This window comes from Nomascus leucogenys, chromosome 9, assembly GCF_006542625.1.
Source record: "Nomascus leucogenys isolate Asia chromosome 9, Asia_NLE_v1, whole genome shotgun sequence".
Taxonomy (NCBI): domain Eukaryota; kingdom Metazoa; phylum Chordata; class Mammalia; order Primates; family Hylobatidae; genus Nomascus; species Nomascus leucogenys.
In genome coordinates, this window is record NC_044389.1 from 97,314,077 (window position 1) to 97,334,020 (window position 19,944).

The window sequence follows — 19,944 nt, forward strand, 5'->3', positions numbered from 1 at the left end:
CTCCCCACAAGGACACCAATTTAACAACTATCTACACAAGAAAAGCACCTTCATAAAAACTAAAATTCAGGCGAGCCCTCATTATACCTGGTTTTAACTTCATATTACTGAAACAGGCACTGAAGAGATAGAAAAAAACAGTCTTGAATCTCTGATGTCACCCCTCTTCCACCTCCCCAGCAGCAGCACTGTTGTGCAGAGAGCATCTCTGGGTACTGACAGCGGGGGGGCATGGCAATTGTGAGGCATTGAACTCAATGCCGTCCTGTTATAGCAGAAAGGAAAACAGGACCAAACTCAGTTGACATCTGCCCATGGAGGAAGCATTTAAACCAGCCCTAGCCAGAGGGGAATCCCTGATTCTAGCAGTTAGAACCTGACTTCCCCAACAAGCCTTGCCACCTCAGGCTAAAGTGCTCTGGGGTGCTAATAAGCTTGAAAGGCAGTTTAGGCCACAAGGACAGCGACTTTTACGTGAGTCCTAGTGCTGTACTGGACCCAGAGACACTGGACTTGGATAGTGGGGCACATGACCTACTGAGACACCGGCCAGGACAATGCTGGCATTACCCCTCCCTAACCTCAGGCTGCTCATTACCCCAAAAGATACCTCTTACTTCCACTTAAGGAACGGAGAGGAAAGAGTGGGGAGGAGTCTGTATTGCATCTTGGATACCAGCTCAGCCACAGCAGGATCAGGCAGTGGTTAGAGTTGCAAGGTCCTGTTCCCAGGTCCTTGCTCTCAGACAACATTTCTAGACATGCCCTGGGCCAGAAAGGAACCTGCTGCCTTGAAGGGAAGGACCCAGTCCAGGCAGGACTTGTCACCTGCGAACTGAAGAGCTCTTGGGCTCTAAACAACCAGCAGTGATACCCAAGTACTATGTCAAGGGCTTTGGGTGAGGCTCTGAGATTTGCTGGCTTCAGGTATCAGCTCAGCTACAGTGTGTTAGAGCACCAAGCAGACTCTTGGGGTGGGGAGCCCCAAATTCCAGGACTTGGCCCTTGGACAGGATTTCTGGACCTGTCCTGGGCCTAGAGGAGCCCACTGACCTGAAGGGGTGAGTCCTAGGCTAGGCAGCATTCACCAGAAGTTGATTCAAGAGCCCTTGGGCCTTAAGGGAACATTGGCGGTAGTCTGGCAGCTCTCCCCATGGACCTGTGGTGGTGTTGGCCACAGGGTAAGGCTCCTCTGCCTTTGTAAAGGGGAGGTAAGAGTGAGAAGGACTACGTCTTGTGATTCGAGTGCCAGTTCAGCTGCAATATAGTAGAACACCAGGTAGACTTCTAAGGTTTTTGACTCTAGTTCCTGGCTCCTGTATGGCACCTCTGGACCTGCCTGGGAACTGGGGTAACTTGTCACCCTGAAGAGTAGAAGACAAGCCTGGTTGGCTTCACCACCTGCTGATTGTAGAGTCCCAAGGCCTTGAGCAAACATAGCCGGGGAGTGGTTACAGGGGGCCTCGGGTGAGACCCAGTGCTGTGCTGGCTTCAGGTCTAACCCAGTGTGGTCATAGTGGTGGTGGCCACAGTGGTGCTTGTGTCAGTACACTGTCAGTTTCAGGTGGCTCAGAACGGAGAGTGAGAGACTCCATTTGTTTAGGAGAAAGGGAAGAGAACAAGAGTCTCTGCCTGGTAATCCAAAGAATTCTCCAGGATCTTGTCCAGGACCAGATATCTGTATGAGTCTGCAAGAACTACAGTGTTACAGGGTTTGGGGTGCAGATATAGCAGATCTGTATCCTAAAGCAGATACAGCATAGATCACACACCTAAGTCCTCTGGACTATCTGGAAAGCCTTCCCAAGAACAATAGGTACAAACAAGTCCAGACAGTGATGACTACAATAAATACCTAACTCTTCAATGCCCAGACACAAACGAATATCTACAGGTATCAAGATATTCCACGAAAAAAATGACCTCACCAAATGAATTAAATAAGTCACCAGGGAACAATTCTGGAGAAACAGAGATATATGACTTTTCAGACAGAGAATTCAAAATGGCTGTTTCGAGGAAACTCAATGAAATTTCAGATAACACAGAGAAGGAATTCAGAACTCAGATAAATTTGACAAAGATTAAAATTATTTAAAATAACCCAATAATTAAAAATAAAATATTTTAAAATATTAAATAATTAAAAAATAATTTAAAAAATTCTGGAGCTAAAAAATGCAATTGGCATACTGAAGAATTCATCAGACTCTTAATAGCAGAACTGATCAAGTGGAAGAAAAAATTAATAAGCTTGCAGACGGGCTATTTGAAAATACACAGAGGAGACAAAAGAATTAAAAAAAATGAAGCACAACTACTGAATCTAGCAAATCTGAGTTATTGGCTGCAAAGAGGAGATGGGGACAGAGACGGGGTAGAAAGTTTATTTAAAAGGATAATAACAGAGAACTTCCCAACCCTAAAGAAAGACATCAATATCCAAGTACAAGAAGGTTATAGAACACCAAGCAGATTTGACCCAAAGACGACTACCTCAAGGCATTTAATAAGCAAACTACCAAAGATCAAAGATAAAGAAAGGATCCTAAAAGCAGCAGGAGAAAAGGAACATATATACAATGGAACTCCAACATGTCTGACAGCAGACTTTTCAGTGGAAAACTTACAGGCCAGGAGAAAGTGGCATAACATATTTAAAGTGCTGAAGGAAGAAAACTGTTACCCTAGAATAGCATATCCTGTGAAAATATTTTTCAAACATGAAGGAGAAATAAAGATTTTCCCAGACAAGCAAAAGCTGAGGGATTTTATTAATTCTAGACCAGTCCTATAAGAAATGCTAAAGGGACTACTTCAATCAGAAAGAAATAGATGTTAATAAATAATAATAATCACCCGAAGGTACAAAACTCACTAGTAATTACACAGAAAAACACAGAATTCTGTAACACTGTAACTGTTGTGTAAACTACTGCCATCCTCAGTAGGAAGACTAAATAATAAACCAATGAAATACAATAACTACAACAACTCTTCAAAACATAGACAGCACAATGTGATATAAATAGAAACAACAAAAAGTTTAAAAGTTTGGGGACAAAATTAAGGCACAGAGTTTTTATTAATTTTCTTTTTGCTTGGTTTTTGTTTATACAAACAGTGCTAAGTTTCTGTCAGTTTAAAATAATGGATTATAAGATAGTATTTGCAAATCTCATGATAACCTCAAAACAGAAAACATACAATGGATACACAAAAAATAAAAGCAAGAAACTAAATCATATCACCAGAGAAAATCGCCTTCACTAAAGAAGACAGAAAGGAAAGAAAATGACCATAAAAAAACCAGAAAACAAATAAGAAAATGGCAGGAGCGAGTCCTCACTTATCAATAATAACATTGAATGTAAATGAAGTAAACTCTCCAATCAAAAGACACAGACTGGCAGAATAGATAAAAAAAAAATAAGGCCATTGATCTATTGCCTATAAGAAACACACTTCACCTATAAATACACACACGGACCAAAAGTAAAGGGATAGAAAAAGATACTCCATGCCAATGGAAACCAAAAATAAAAGCAGGAATCACTATCCTTATATCAGACAAAATAGATTTCAAGACAAAGACTGTAAGAAGGGACAAAAGTCATTATATAATGATAAAAGAGTCAATCCAGCAAGAGGACTTAATAATTTTAAATATATATGCACCCAACACTGGAGCACCCAGATATATAAAGCAAATATTGTTAGAGCTACAGGGAGACACAAGCCACAGTACAATAACAGCTGGAGACTTCAACACCCCACTGTCAGCATTAGACAGATCTTCCAGACAGAAAATCAACAAAGTAAGATTAAACTTAATCTGCACTATACGACCAAATGGGTCTAATATATATTTACAGAACATTTCATCCAACAGCTGCAGAATACACAGTCTTTTCTTCAGCACATGGGTCATTCTCAAGGACAGACCATATGTTAGGTCACAAAACAAGTCTCAACATATTTTAAAAAATTAAAATAATATCAAGCATCTTCTCTGACCACAATGGAATAAAACTAGAAATCAATAACAAGAGGAATTTTTGAAAACTATGCAAATATATAGAAATTAAACAATATGCTCCTGAATGGCCAATGGGTCAATGAATAAATTAACAAGGACATAGAAAAATTTCTTGAAACAAATGATAATGGAAACACAACATACCAAAACCTATGAGAAACAACAAAAGTGGTACTAAAAGGAAAGTTTATAGCTATAAGTGCCTATATTGAAAAAGAGGAAAGATTTCAAATTAACAATCTAACAATGCATTTTAAAGAACTAGAGCAGCAAGAGCAAACCAAACCTAAAATGAGTGGAAGCAAAGAAATAATAAAGATTAGAGCAGAAATAAATGAATTTGAAATGAAGAAAACAATACAAAAGATCAATGAAACAAAAAGTTGGTTTTGTGTAAAGTTAAAGAACATTGACAAGACTTCAGGCAGACTAAGAAAAGAGAAAAGATCCAAATAAATAAAACCAGAGATGAAAAAAGAGACATTACAACTGATACTGCAGAAATTCAAAAGATCATTAATGGCTACTATAAGTAAGCATATGCAAATAAATTTGAAAAATCTAGAAGAAATGGACAAATTCCTAGACACATACAACCTACCATGATTAAACCAGGAAGAAATCCAAAAACTGAACAGTCCAATAACAAGTGATGAGATTACAGCCATAATAAAAATCCTCCCTGTAAAGAAAAGCCCAGGATGCAGTGGCTTCACTGCCGAATTCTACCAAACATTTAGGAGAACTAATACCAATTCTATTCAAACTATTCCAAAAAATAGAGGAGGAGGGAGTACTTCCAAACTCATTCCATGAGGCCAATATTGCCCTAATACCCAAACCAAAGACACATCAGGAAGGGAAGGAAAGGGAAAGGAAGGGGAGGGGAGGAGAGGGGTGGGGCAGGCCAATATGTCTGATGAATATTGATGCAAAAATCCTCAACAAAATACTAGCAAATTGAATTCAACAATCCATTAAAAATATCATTCATAATGACTAAGTGGGATTTATCCCCTAGCTAGGATGCAAGGTTGGTTCAACATATGCAAATCAGTCAATGTAATACATCACATCAACAAAATAAAGAACAAAAATCATATGATCATTTCAATTGATACTGAAAAAGCATTTGATGAAATTCAACATCCTTTCATGATAAAAACCCTAAAAAATGGGGTATAGAAGGAACATATCTCAACATAATAAAAGCTATATACATTAGACTTAGAGCTACTATCATACTGAATGAGAACAAACTGAAAGCCCTTTCTCTCAGATCTGGAACATGACAAGGATGCCCATTGTCACCAATGTTATTAAACATAGTACTGGACATCCTAGCTAGAGCAATCAGAAAAGAGAGAGAAATAAAGGGCATCCAAATTGGAATGGGAGAAGTCAAATTATCCTCGTTTACAGATGACACACAATTTATGTTTGGAAAAGCCTGAAGACTACACACACACACACACACACACACACACAAACTATTAGAACTGATAAGAAAATCCAGTAAAGTTGCAGGATACAACATCAACATACAAAAATCAGTAGCATTTCAATATGCCAACAGTGAACAATCTGAAAAAGAAATAAAAATGTAATCCCATTTACAAAAGCCACAAATAAAATTAAATGCCTAGCAATTAACCAAAGAAATGAAAGATCACTACAATGAAAACTACAAAACACTGATGAAAGAAATAGAAGAAGACACCAAGAAAATGGAAAGTATTCCATATTCATGGATTGGAAGAATAAATATTGTTAAAATGTCCATACTTTCCAAAGTAATCTACTGATTCATTGCAATCCCTATCACAATATCAATGAAATTCTTCACAGAAATAGAAAAAAACTACACTAAAATTTATATGGAACCAGAAAAGACCCAGAATAGTCAAAGCTATCCTGAGCAAAAGAACAAAACTAGGGAAATCACGTTACCTGACTTCAAACTATATTACAGAGCTATAGTCACCAAAACAGGAAGTACTGGCATAAAAACAGACACATAGACCAATGGAACACAATAAAGAACCCAGTAACAAATACACACACCTAAAGTGAACTCATTTTAGACACAGGTCCCAACAACATACAGTGGGGAAAAGACAGTCTCTTCAATAAATAGTGCTGGGAAAACTGAACATCCACATGCAGAAGAATGAAACTAGAACCCATCTCTCATCATATACAAAAATCAAATCAAAATGGATTAAAGACTTAAATCTAAGATTGCAGACTATGAAATACTACAAGAAAACATTGGGGAAAATCTTGAGGACATTGGCCTGGGCAAAAATTTCCTGAGTAATACTCCACAAGCATAGGCAATCAAACTAAAAGTGGACAAGTGGGATCACATCAAGTTACAGAGCTGCACAGTGAAAGAAACAACAAAGTGAAGTGACAACCCACAGAATGGGAGAAAATATTTGCAAGCTACTCATCTGACCAGGAATAATAACCAGAATATACAAGGAGCTCAAACAACTCTAGAGGAAAAAGTCTAATAATTTGATGCAAAAATGGGCAAAAGATCTGAATAGACATGTCTCAAAATAAGACATACAAATGGCAAACAGGAATATGAAACGCTGCTCAATGTCACTGATCATCAGAGAAATGCAAATCAAAACTACAATGAAATACAACGCCACCCCTGTTAAAATGGCTTATAGCCAAAAGATAGGCAATAAAAAATACTGGTAAGGATGTGGAGAAAAGGGAACACTGATACACCGTTGGTGAGAATGTAAGTTAGGACAACCCCTATGGAGAACGATCTGGAGGTTTCTCAAAAAAACTAAAAATTGAGCTACCATATGACCAACAATCCCACCGCTGGGTATATACCCAAAAGAATGAACTTAGTATATTGAAGAGATATCTGCACTCTCATTTTTGTCACAGCACTGTTCATGATACCTAAGATCTGGAAGCAACCTAAGTGTCCATCAACAGATGAATGGATAAAGAAAATTTGGTACATATACACAATGGAATACCATTCAGCCATAAAAAAGAACGAGATCAAGTCATTTGCAACAACATGGATTAAACTGGAGAACACTATGTTAAGTGAAATAAGCCAAGCACAGAAAGACAAACATTGCATATTCTCACTTATTTGTGGGATCTAAAAATCAAAACAATCAAACTCATGGACACAGAGAATAGAAGGATGGTTTCCAGAGGTTGGGAAATGTACTGGGGGCAGGGAATAGTTAACGGGTATAACAAAATTAATTAGAAAGAATAAGACCTATTATTTGATAGCACAACATGGTAACTATAGTCAATAATAACTTAATTGTAAATATTCATATTAAAATTACTAAGAATATAATTGGACTGTTGGTAACACAAACAATAAATGCTTGAAGGGATGGATATCCCATTCTCTATGATGTCATTATTACACATTGCATGCCTGTAGCAAAACATTTCATGTACCCCATAAATACATACACCTACTATGTACCCACAAAAATTTGAAAAAAGAAAAAGAAAAAAAGGTCAAGAATTTTATATCCAGCAAAATAATCCTTCAAATTGAAGGTTTAAAAAAAGCCATTCTCAGATAAACAATGAAGGAGAGAATTTATTGCTAGCAGACCTGTCTTTTAAGAAATACAAAATGAAGAAAATGAAGTTTTTTAGGCTGAAAAGAAATGACCAAATTTACCACTTGGGTAAAGTTCCCATTTTGATTAAGTTCACTGAAAGAAATGACCAGCACTGGAGATGTAAAAATGTGGGTTAATATGAAAGACTCTATAAATATACTTTTTCTCATTTGTTCTCTAAACTTAATGAGAAAATACTACGGGCTTCTCTTTCAAAGTCAGAAACATAGTAAGGATGCAGATCATCCCCACTACTACTTAACATTATATTGAGGTTATTAACCAATGCAATTAGATGAGAAAGTAAATAAAAGCGTGAGAATTGGAAATAAATAGGCAAAACTATATGTATTTAGAGATAGTATTATATATCTGAAACCCCTAAAAATCATACAAAAATAATCATGAAGCAGGTTATAAAATTAACCTATAAAAATCAGAAACACACATATATACATACATGTGTATATACACACACACACACACAAAGATCAGCTAGAAGATTGATGAAAGAGGACCTCATTTAAGAAAGCCAAAAAGAATGTGAAAGGCATAGGTATAAACATAACAACAAATGCCTACAATGTATGTGAGGGAAATATATATATACATATTATATATACAAATATATATAAATATATAAATATATATAAAAATATACGTATATTTATATATAAATATATATATATATATATATATATTTTTTTTTTTTTTTGAGACGGAGTCTCGCTCTGTCACCCAGGCTGGAGTGCAGTGGCACGAACTCAGCTCACTCAAGCTCCGCCTCCTGGGTTCACACCATTCTCCTGCCTCAGCCTCCCGAGTAGCTGGGACCACAGGCACCAGCCATCACGCCCAGCTAATTTTTTTTGTATTTTTTAGTGGAGACGGGGTTTCACCGTGTTAGCCAGGATGGTCTTGATCTCCTGACCTCATGATCTACCCGCCTCAGCCTCGCAAAGTGCTGGGATTACAGGCATGAGCCACCGTGCCCGGCCTGGGAAATAAATATTTTTAAAAGCAAACTGTTCTCTTTTGAAGGATGCATGGCCACTGTTATTATTTTAAAAACTGTCAAATTAAAGTGTCAAGAATTTCTTTTTACCTTCCCTTAAGAACCTCAATAAGATGAAGTAGTGAGGAGAGGAAGTTTTTCTATTACAGGATTATTACACTAGTAAGGAAGAAATGAGTTAGAAGATCACCATTTTTTAAGCCCTAAATAATTAATCAATCTAGGCAACTATCATCAATAGCTTATAACTTCCGAAAAAGAGACGACCAGATGTTACATGCTTCCTACTGGAAGGTACTAACAAAACAGCTAAGCAACCTTATCAAGCCTCTACATATAACAGCCCCTACACAAGAAACACAGTGCACAGAAATGCATGACAGAGGACTAGGACTGAAATCAGCAAACTCCAGATGGAAACCAACCCCCTTTGTTTTTCAACAAAAAAAAACTTGCAACAAAATAGAAAAGATGGAAGAAGTGTGACATGTATAAAAGAAACTTAAGGAACAAACCAACAATTTGCATTTTATGGACTTTATTTTGATCTTGATTCAATAAAAATAATTTTTTTAAATTATGAAAACATGAACACCAACTGAATTTTTTTTTTTTTTTTTTGACATGGAGTCTCGCTCTGTCTCACAGGCTGGAGCACAGCGCAATCTAGACTTACTGCAACCTCTGCCTCCTGGGTTCAAGCGATTTTCCTGCCTCAGCCTCTGGAGTAGCTGGAACTACTGGCACATGCCACCACACCTGGCTAATTTTTTTTGTATTTTTGGTAGAGACATAGGTTCCACCATGTTGGCCAGGCTGGTCTCAAACTCCTGACCTCAAGTGATCCACCCGCCTCAGTCTCCCAAAGTGCTGGGATTACAGGCATGAGCCACCGCACCCAGCCTGAATTTTTTATGATATTAAAGAATCGTTATCAATTTTTTACTCATGATAATGAGGTGCTTTAAAAAAATAAAATCCAACTGGGCACAGTAGCACACTCCTGTAGTTAGCACTTTAGGAGGCCAAGGCAGGCAGATCACTTGAGGCCAGGAATCAGAGACCAGCCTGGGCAACAGTGAGACCCCTGTCTCTACAAAAAACAAGAAAATTAGCCGGGCACGGTGACACACACCTGTAGTTTCAGCTACTCAGGAGGCTGGAGTGGGAGGCTTGCTTGCGCTCAAGAGTTGGAGGTTACAGTGAATTGTGGTCCCACCACTGCACTTGAGCCTGGGCAACAGAATGAGACCCTGTCTCTAAAAACAACAACAACAACACAAATCCATCTCAGGGGCATTTTGGTGAGTATTTTAAGAATTAGTCATTCCATTTTTAATGCCTTGTCAAGTACAAAGAAATGTGCAAAACAAACATTCTAATTCCAGTTCTGACATCCCATTTCATCCTGGAGCCCCAAAAAGCAGGCAGTCAGGAATGCAGCAAGGATGGCTATTTCACATCACTTCTATTTGAAATTAAATGACTTCCATGATTGCAAGGAAACTGCTGCCAAATGTCTTGCACAATTTGGAATACTGTTCTTTCATTCTACACGACAGTTTGTTAGGCCTGGCCCAGCATTATGTCCCAAATAAGACACTATTCAGTTAGTATTTATGGCAGATCATAAAACCTCCTCCTCCCTCTACATCCACAATTCCAATCACTTAGAAATAGGCCAAGTCCACGTTTTTGCCTCATCGCCGCATAGCTTTCATAGAGCACGCTTGCCTTGAAAGGCCACGTAAGCTGTCTGACTTTATGACTCTATAAAAATGGTATTTAAAACATACCTGAATGAATTCAGTCATCAAGAGCTTCGGCCTTTGTTTCTGGCATAGCTTATTTAGTAGGCGTTACTTGGAAGTTAAATTCGTGAAAACATCCTTACCTGATAGGCGGAGTGTATTCGTACGATTCAAGGAACTGAAAATATATTCTGTAAAGTAGTCTGGGGAAGGCAAGTTTCCTTGTCCCAGACAAACACCCTGGAGGGACAAAGTAATGATCGTGGCTGCCAGCTGAGGAAGCGTGTTTTCATTAGCACCTTCACTGCTCACTATTCCAGATTTTTTCTGCAGCGTTTTGGTTTCCATACACTGAAATCAGATACAAAATAAAGAGAAAATTGTAACTTCTGAAGTTATTTTGATTCAAACATCTCTGAAATTTCCCCCTAAAGCGATAAGGAATAGTTTGCCTAAAAGAAAACTGAATCATTAGAGGAATATGACTATCATCTTTCTCCTGTCTCAGACACAACTCTATTTGGAAATTATGTGTTTATCTACCATGGCACTGAATTTTCTAACCCTCATCTCACTGGTCCTTATTTATCCAGCTTTTCTCCCTATCCTTTTTTTTTTTTTTTTCTTTTTTTTAGACCGAGTTCAGCTCTTGCTGCCCAGACTGGAGTAAAGTGGCACAATTTTGACTCACTGCAACCTCCACCTCCTGGGTTGAAGCGATTCTCCTGCCTCAGCCTCTTGAGTAGCTGGGATTCCAGGTGCCTGCCACCACGCCTGGCTAATTTTTGTATTTTTAGTAGAGACGGGGTTTCATCATGTTGACCAGGCTGGTGTCAAATTCCTGACCTCAGGTGATCCACCTGCTTTGGCCTCCCAAAGTGCCGGGATTACAGGCATGAGCCACCACATCCAGCCTCACTATCCTCTTAAAGATGTGTTTTCTCCAAGGGGATCTCCTGCTCTTATTGTTTAACATCCTTAAAACTGGTGGGTTGTTTCTCTCCCCGCTTTAAGTGCAACCTGCAGGAGAATGATTTCCAAGTTGACATTCCCTACCCTGACTTCACACAGGCTCTGCTGCCTTGCGTCATCACAGGGCCTCTCTACTTCTCATCTGCCTCTGGTCCCAAGCTCAGTGTGTACTCATTGCACGTCAAATCTGGCACACTGTCCATGTTCTTTGAACTCCCAGAGGACATAGGACCTTTTTCAAATGTGTATATCAATTTTCCTCAATTAAATTATAAGCATGTGAAAAGCTCTAATTTTGCTTTATATCCCATTCACATTCCCATTCAGACATTTGAGTGCCTATAATGTGCCAGGCACTGTACTAAGCCCATTTCATATGAAGTGAAGGAGAAAATTCATCAAAAGAGAGATCAAGGGAAGGTTACCGTGTCAAGGTTGCATTCTAATGACTTGGGACAAGGAGAAAACGTGCCCACTGAACTTATTTTTTTAAAGTCTGTCACTGAAGGGCTTGGCAGGGACATATTTATAACCATGGTCCAGAGCAGAGTGGAAGGCTAAGAATCAGTTATCAAAATTTTGATAAATTTGGAGAAGTAGCCAGAAGTTCCATGGGTGAAAAGAACAAGTTGAAATAACAGAGTTCGAACCTCACAGAAGCACAAGTGTTTCATGCAGGTTGTGAAACAATAATGGTCTCAAAACCCCATTGAGGATAAAGGAGAATTCCAACCATTGTTCCCATCCCTGAAGTCCTTCGCGTGGGGTCAGGAACACCCAGCCTCCATGCAGTAGACAGGGCTACGGGAACACTAGGGAGAGATCCCTGTTCATTTACCATGGAATCAGCCAACAGTGGAGAGAATACAAGAGGTGGGAACACTGAGAGATTGAGTCAGGAAGATAAAACACAGAGAGGTTTGGATGAAACAGACTGAAGGAATGGAGAGATGTTGCTTTCTGAGCCATTAGGGAGCTTGCCTGGATTGGGGTATCAAGTTGATTCTCTTGGGGATCTGGTTGAGGCCCACTTAGAGCAGCCGTTAGTGACTTGATCTGTGGAAGCTGGGTCCTGTGCAGACCAAGACCTGGAAATTCAAATAATGATGGGCCTGGTGAGCCAGAACCTCATCTGACCTCACACCATCTAGTCAGAAAGAACTAGATGTGGTGAAGTGCCAAAAGCCTCCTGCAAAGTCTGGACTGATTGACTTCCTAGAGAATCCTAGCCCAGCTGAATGAGCTCACCGACCCTTCCCGGGAACTAGAGACAGTGGTGTCATCCAGGTGTTCACTGGTCTGAGGCGTAGCAAAGGGTTATGACTCAGCAGGTGTTCGACTCTTAATGACAAAGGGTGTTCAACTCTTAATGACCGAAAGTAGCTGGAAAAAGGAGTTCTAGATATAATACTGATTTATTCTGTTCTGGGGCTGTTTTATCTCAGAAATACTCGGAAGCCTGGGTATTTGCAGTATGTGTGGGATAACCAGAAACCTGGAAATACACACCACATCACCTTTTAAGTACTTTTAAGTGCTGAGTTACCCATCAGGCAGTAATGGGTAGGATTAAAATCTTAGCAGCCAATTTGAATCAAACTTGGATTACATAGATGTTGCACTGAAGAAATTATATGTAGGCACGCCTCCTGGTTTAAGTAGAAAACAGTTCTGTAGAGGAACCCCTTTTTCTTTTCTTTTCCTTTCTTTTTTTTTTCTTTTAGAGAGAGGGTCTCTTTCTGTTGCCCAGGGTAAGTATAGTGACACAGTCATAGTTCACTGTAACCTCAAACTCCTGGGCACAAGCCATCCTCCCACCTTAGCCTCCTGAGTAGCTAGGACTACCAGCTCATGCCACCACATCCAGCTAATTTTTTAAATTCTATTTTCGTAGAGACAAGGTCTTGCTATGTTGCCTAGGCTGATCCCAAACTCCTGGCCTCAAGTAATCCCCTTGCCGCAGCCTCCCAAAGTGTTGGGATTACAGGTATGAGCCACTGCACTGGGCCTAGGAATCCCTTTTCCTAAAATGAAAATAGGAATAAAAATATGGTCGCATTTTGAAATTAACAGGATTAGAGCTACAGATGTGACAGTCACAAAGTCCTTAGCAAACAGCTTCTCCATTTGCCCTGCCAATAAAAGAAATTAAACATATTTACAGCAAATTAGAGGATATGTTTGCTGGTTGTTAAGCTGCAGAATGCCAGAATTGAGAGCAGGAACTAAATTTGTCTATACATGTTTATGAATAATTCAAGAAAAAAATGATTTCCCCATACTCTTCAAAATGTAGTAATGGCTTCTCAATTAATTCTTTAAAAAAAAAAAAAAAACCATGGCTTATTTAAACCTTATGTTCAGAGAACTTTAACTGCTGAGATTTCCCACTGCAAACCAGAAAGCAAAAACCTAACTGAAAGGCCAGTTTTGCTAGAATAGTAATGAAGGCAACAGAGACCAGGTGGGAGTTGGGAGAGAGGAAAGGCATTTGAATAGACCCCCCTACACAGGCAGCACAACTCAAACGCCGCAAAGGGATATCATCCAGGGCTGGCAACCGTGAGTAATGCTTTCTGCAAGCTGCTTCTTCAGTGAAATAACTAATGATAATTTATCTCTTTCAAAATGTCTCTGCCTTCTCCTTTCCCAGCCAGAAAGCAAGGCAAATAGAAACATTGCTCTCCACCACTACAGCTCAGTCCTTGGAAATTGGTCAAAAAGCCTTGGGTCATACTGATTTGAGAGCTCAGAGGGACCCGAGAGAAGAGAGCTGCCCTGTCACCTGGACTGCCTGTCCAACCACCCAACTTCTGGCGAAAACTCCTCTTCCAATTAGTCATTACATTTCTTCCTTTGGACTTGGAATTTTAAATTATGTCATTTAACAGCTCATAACCAAAACCCACAAATACTTACCTCCCTTAGAAGTCCTTGAATGTCTTAGAAATAAATGAGGAACAAACAATAAGGCTCTAGGACTGTATCTTAGCAGCAGAGCCAGTTAGCAATTTTGCCTTCTTACCTGGCTTCGAGAAGTGTCAAAGTACTGCCTGGTGAAAGCCAAGATATCTTCTGTCTCATTCTGTGAAAGGAAAGAGGAATCTTCATCCTGCCTGAGGCTCAGTAGGCTGTGTAGGTAAAACTTATACTCTTTATTACTCATGTTGAGCTTTGAAGAACAGATCTCTTCCTGATGAATAATGTAATAGAGAAGGAGAAGAGAAACTCTCTGGACCACTTCTTCTCTAAGCTGATCTTCAAAATTTCCTCCAGCTATTAGTAATAGTGCATCTGGTTCAAAGCACTGTGGAAGAAAACAATAACAACAGCAAAAGAAACAAAGCTTAGCAAATAGTTCCAGAACACTAATGACCACCAGGGTCTTCCTTGCTTATCATTTTATAAATAGAAAGGAAAAGCAGGCAGGACCAATAGCCAGATTCAGAGAGTTGGACTCCCACATAACAATGATGCCCGTCTAGGGAACCCCTTTTTTACACTAAGAGTAATTCCTGTCTCCAACTAGACTGGCCACAAGTTGTTGATCTGTTGCCTTATGTAAAACAGATTATTCTTTGGCTTTTAAAGTGATGCCCATTTGCATTTAGAATAAAATCCAAATTCCTTGCAATCTTCTTTTTGGTCTGGCTCCTGTCTACTCTACCCTCCTTCTTTCTCTTAGCCTTGGTCCAGCATCTCACTCAACTTCTGCCCCTGTGATTTTACGTCAACTTCACCAAGTTCTTTCCCACAATCTTCCAGGACTTCTCGTTCCCCTCATTTTCAGGTTTCAGCCTAAATTGTCACCCTCTCACAACACCTTCCTAAAGATTCCCAACCTGCGTTCCCTAATACAGAACTATTTGATAGAAATACAAGGCACACTGCAAATATGAGCCACATGTGTCATTTGAAGTTCTTTGGCAGCAAGATTTTAAAAAGTAAAAACAGCTAAAAGTAACTTTTGTAATATTCTAACCTTATGTATCCAAGATTAAATTATTTTACCATGTAATCAAAATTTTTAAAAATTAAGATATTTTATATTTTTCTTCTTGAACAAAGTCTTTGAAAACTGGTGTGCATTTTATGCTTACCAGCACATCTCAATTTGGATGAGCCACGAATCAAGTGCCTAACAGTTACACGCAGGCTAGTGGTTACTGTGCTGGACAGCACAATTCTGGAACACACCATTTAAAAAATTTTCTTCATAGCACTCCTATTGTAAAATTGCTTTGTTTACTTGTTTATTCTCTCTCTTCTCTTTGAGAACTGTGGCCTATTAAGAGCAGATTTTGTCTGCTTTTTGCATAGTCCTATCCTCAGCATATAGCACAATACCTGGCACTTAAGAGGTATAAAAATTTTACAAATGACTTCCATCTGCCCCTCTTCTATCCTATTTAGGGAAATTGTCAAAAATGACTTTGTTGAAGGGAATCAGAACATACTGCCCCAAAATATGCCACTGTAGCATATTATTTCGAGCCGAAGGCAACTGAGAAACAGCAGGTACAGGAAGGGTTCTCTGCCCTTCCCCTTACTATCTAAAAGCGGGCCATAAGTTTCCCATGAGAAAGGTATCCTTGCTGTATCAGGAAGAGGAGAACATTCTTATCCCTGGAGATGGAGAATTAATGCTGAGATGAACCTATACAAACGAACCTTACTAAAATAATCCTCCACTGGTATAATGTTAAAAAAAAATTTTGGTTTCCCATACATATTTCCTAGTCACTTTCCCACAATTTACCATCTCTAGTCCAAATTCACTTTTTTTCTTGCTCTTGTCACATCCCCACAATTTATTACTCTTTGTTAAAATGGTATATAAACCCCTGGGTCTAACCACTTCTTTGGAGTTTTCACTTTTTCTATGATGCCCCTATTCCACATAAAAATATTAACATCAAATGTGTGTGGTTTTTCTCCTGTTAATCCATCTTTTGTCCATTTAGTTCACAAGCCCCAGCTACAGAATTTAAGATGTTAGAGGAAAAGCCTTTCCTCCCCTCCACTGTGTTTCATAAACCACAAGCACATGCCCAGCTCCTGCAATCTGAGAAGCTGACGTGGTATAAGGGATTCGGATAAATGTTGTGGGACAGTGAGAAAAGGACACAGGAATTGTGGACCAGAAGCTTTCTCAGCAAGAGGGAAGCTGCCTTTCTTCAGAGACAGTTGGGGAGCTCCTGAGAATTCTCACAAGATCTGAGAAGCAGCCCCAGGACACAGCCACAGAGTGAAAGCACTGAGAAACGCCTTTCCTGACTCGCAGACAGATTTGTCCCATGGTAGGGATATTGTACTACAATATCTTTTAATCTAGTCTTCTTTGAAGTGGAAGTTTTGGGGGTTCTAATTCCAGGTCTGCTGTACAACCCACTGTGTAGCATCTGCTATGTAATCATCTGAGTCAGGAAGAAACAAATGTCATCCATCTCCAAATCAAAGCATAATCACATTCTTCATAAAACCACACAGACTTTAATCTCTCCTGAACCCAACTGCAGGGGGTCAAGTACTCAAATAGAGGGGACCCAGGGGTTCCACTAAGACCAACTCTCAATGTGGATATTAGGCTCCACTTCTAAAACCTCAGCATCCCTTTTCTGCTCCCTAAGTAGCCCAGAAGAAAAGTCCACACCTTGGTAGCTGATGGCAAGGCTGACACCAAGACCCAAAAGGCAAATCCATTGAAATAAAAGTGTAATGAAAAAATTACACTTTTATAAAAAGTGTAAATTAAAAAAATGAAATAAAAGAGGTTCTTTGTACCAAATAACCTCCTGAAACTAAATTATTGGTACTGTTAACTACAATTTGTTGGTAGCTATGTGCCCAGCAATGTGCAGAGTACATTTTGCATTCAGTTATTCCTTGGTGCATAATCTAATTGGTTCTGAAAAATGCATAAAGTAATGAATTTTTTAATAAGAACCCTATTTTATTATTTTAAGTGTGAAAAACAAAATGTCTCCAGCCTATGTAATAATCCACCAAGTATTTCTAAATATTTGATTTTTATAATATAAAGCAACTAGAAGACCAACTACTCAATTATTTAATGCACAATGAATGGATACATTTGTGTACAGTAGGCAAGGATACTGCAAAGAACACATGAATTACACCTTTCTTCATGAGAAAAGTTTACTCATAGAATGTGTGAAAACCAAGACTAAAGTGGGTAAGAAACTTGCCCAAAGCTACACAGCTAATGGTGGAGAGCACTGTTAGTCACAACTCCTGCTCTTCAAAGAACAGGACCCATTCTTTTATTCCTTCCTTTTGTGCCATGGAGAACACAGGCTGTGGACCCACTGATATACTTGATAGGCAACCACTTTGACCGGTAATTTTCTCTCCCTCCTATTTGATGGGAGTAGAGGTCAGTTAGGTGGCTAAGAGATTGGTCCAAGTCTAACATCAATCAGAACAAGGACATGGTACAACGAGAGCGTTGAATGAGTTTATGTTATACTTTCAAGTGCTACTCAGGTTGTTTGATGGGGCTGAGTAGGTAGGAAGAAGAATGTCTATGATGCAAGGAGTAGGACGCTCATGGGGCCATGAGACCAGGGCAGGGCTTGGTGTATGAGCACATGGCAGAACATGTGACCACATTTCAACCCATCTGAGATGCGGAGACTCCTGTCCATGCATCATTCTGCCTCAATGTCTTTGCCATGTACCTTTCCAGGGTTGGAATTGGAATGCATGGCACGGAACAGCAGAGAGCAAGGTCTGCACTGTAATCGTGTGGGTAGGCATTCCAGAACTGTGTATAAAAGGCATACAACATGGAAGGTACAATTGGTTTATGGCTTTGGAAAGCTTGAAACACTTGTAGAAGCATCTTATTTTGTCTGAACAGAGATTTTGGTAACCTTGAATGAAAAGGTGCTGCGTCACATTTGCTTTGATTTTTTGAGGCCTGCTAAATCAAAGCTTAATTATGAATCAAATGACCATGGGCTGGAAACCTTTCTCCTTTTATAATATTTGAATCTTAAAGAATTTATTTTAATACAGAAGGTGGTGGCGTGAGGAAAGAATACGGGTGGAAGCCTCAGAAAAGCTACCATAAAATAAGAATTCTTCCCCTGGACATAGATATGACAAAAAGCACTACTGGGGCTGTTGGATGAGGACAGAGCTGGAATTTTCAGTTCAACGCAACTAGATTTGTTTTGCTGTTAATGTTCTTAGAAGTTGGCTCAGTTGTGTTTGGGAGAGGATGTTTAGCAAAATGTTGCAAATACTGCCACCCCACAGGCATCAAGATCTGTCCAAGGCTGCTGCCTCTGGTGAAGCAATTCTTTGTTCAAGAAGAATGGACTCATTCAGGAATAATCCTTTGATTTTCCTTTTAATCTTGTCAGGTGGGGGAAAAAGCTTTAAAGGAGGGGGGGAATCTCATAAATTCTGGGAATCAGTTTTAATGACTTTAAAAGGAAATAAACTTTGGGAAAAGACTGACTAAAATGCAAGGAGAGGCTCCTCTTACGAGCTAAACAGCCTACTCGGACACTTGGTAGTAATTGCCCACCACATCCTGTAGGCACATCACATGGTCTCCCTCAGCCTTGAAATTCAACTTTGCTTATGATCTATGCCAGGTGAGAGCCTCCGCTGACAAAAAGCAACATGGTAGCTGTCTTCTCCTACATCAGTAAGACAGCTGTCAGGCCTCCAAGATAAACTTTGGGGGTTTTAGACTGAAAGATGTTTAACATTTGATTTTAAATAATGGGAAATTTTATATTATAGAAACTTGAGAACTTAAAAGAAGACAGTATCTTGTAAGTTCTCAGGTTTCTATAAGGTCTTTTTTTTTTCGGAGGTGGGGGTGGCTAACAATTGATTGTAAATATAAGAGAGAACCTGTATGTCTTTTTTTCCTGACAAAGAGCTGGAAGGATGTTGCTGACGGCAGGTACTGGCTCTTTAGGGTCCACACTAGATTTAGTGGGTCTTCTGACTGACAAAAAGTTTTTAACTGAGAAGAGTTAAGATAAAATTGTTAGATAATAAGACAAAGCTGGGTGTTTTCCACACTTTATTCCATGACAGTTATGACAAAGGAGTCAGGGGCTAGGGCCAGATGTGAATTAAATGGAGACCCTTAAAGCAGAGGTTCTCTGCTTTGAATGTGTCTAAGAATTGCCTGGAGAACTTGGTTTAAAATTCTCAGAATCTAGGACAGTGGAGGGGGGCCTGGGACACAGGTGGGTGGGAGATTCTGAAGAATGGCGCTGCTCTGGTGTCCCTGGAAAAGGAGGAATCAGACATTGCTGCGAGGCACAGGGAACAGAAGGAACTGGAGCTCCTATATCTGACTTTCTGCATATGTGTCCATGACATCCTCAGAGATCTTCCTGGGACATAATACATGTATGTCCACGTGATTCTCAGAGATTTGATCCCTGAGAGCATATGTGTCCCAGTGATCCTTGCAAAGACTCCCCGGGGAGCACACATGTCCATGTGATTTTCACAGATATCTCCCTCAGGGGCACATAT

At 39.5% G+C, this 19,944-nt stretch overlaps 1 protein-coding gene across 4 annotated transcripts in view; it reads right to left on the reverse strand.

Moving 5' to 3' along the window:
- Positions 1 to 19,944, reverse strand: part of SLC39A12 (solute carrier family 39 member 12) — an 83,161-nt gene that overhangs the window by 58,845 nt on the left and 4,372 nt on the right. For all 4 annotated transcript variants that reach the window (XM_030819235.1, XM_003257691.3, XM_012499338.2 and 1 more), the window contains exons 3-4: positions 14,438 to 14,719; positions 10,584 to 10,791 (exon numbers count right to left, since the gene is read on the reverse strand). In XM_030819235.1, the coding sequence (XP_030675095.1) occupies positions 10,584 to 10,791; positions 14,438 to 14,719 (490 nt within the window). The remainder of the gene's footprint in view (positions 1 to 10,583; positions 10,792 to 14,437; positions 14,720 to 19,944) is intronic.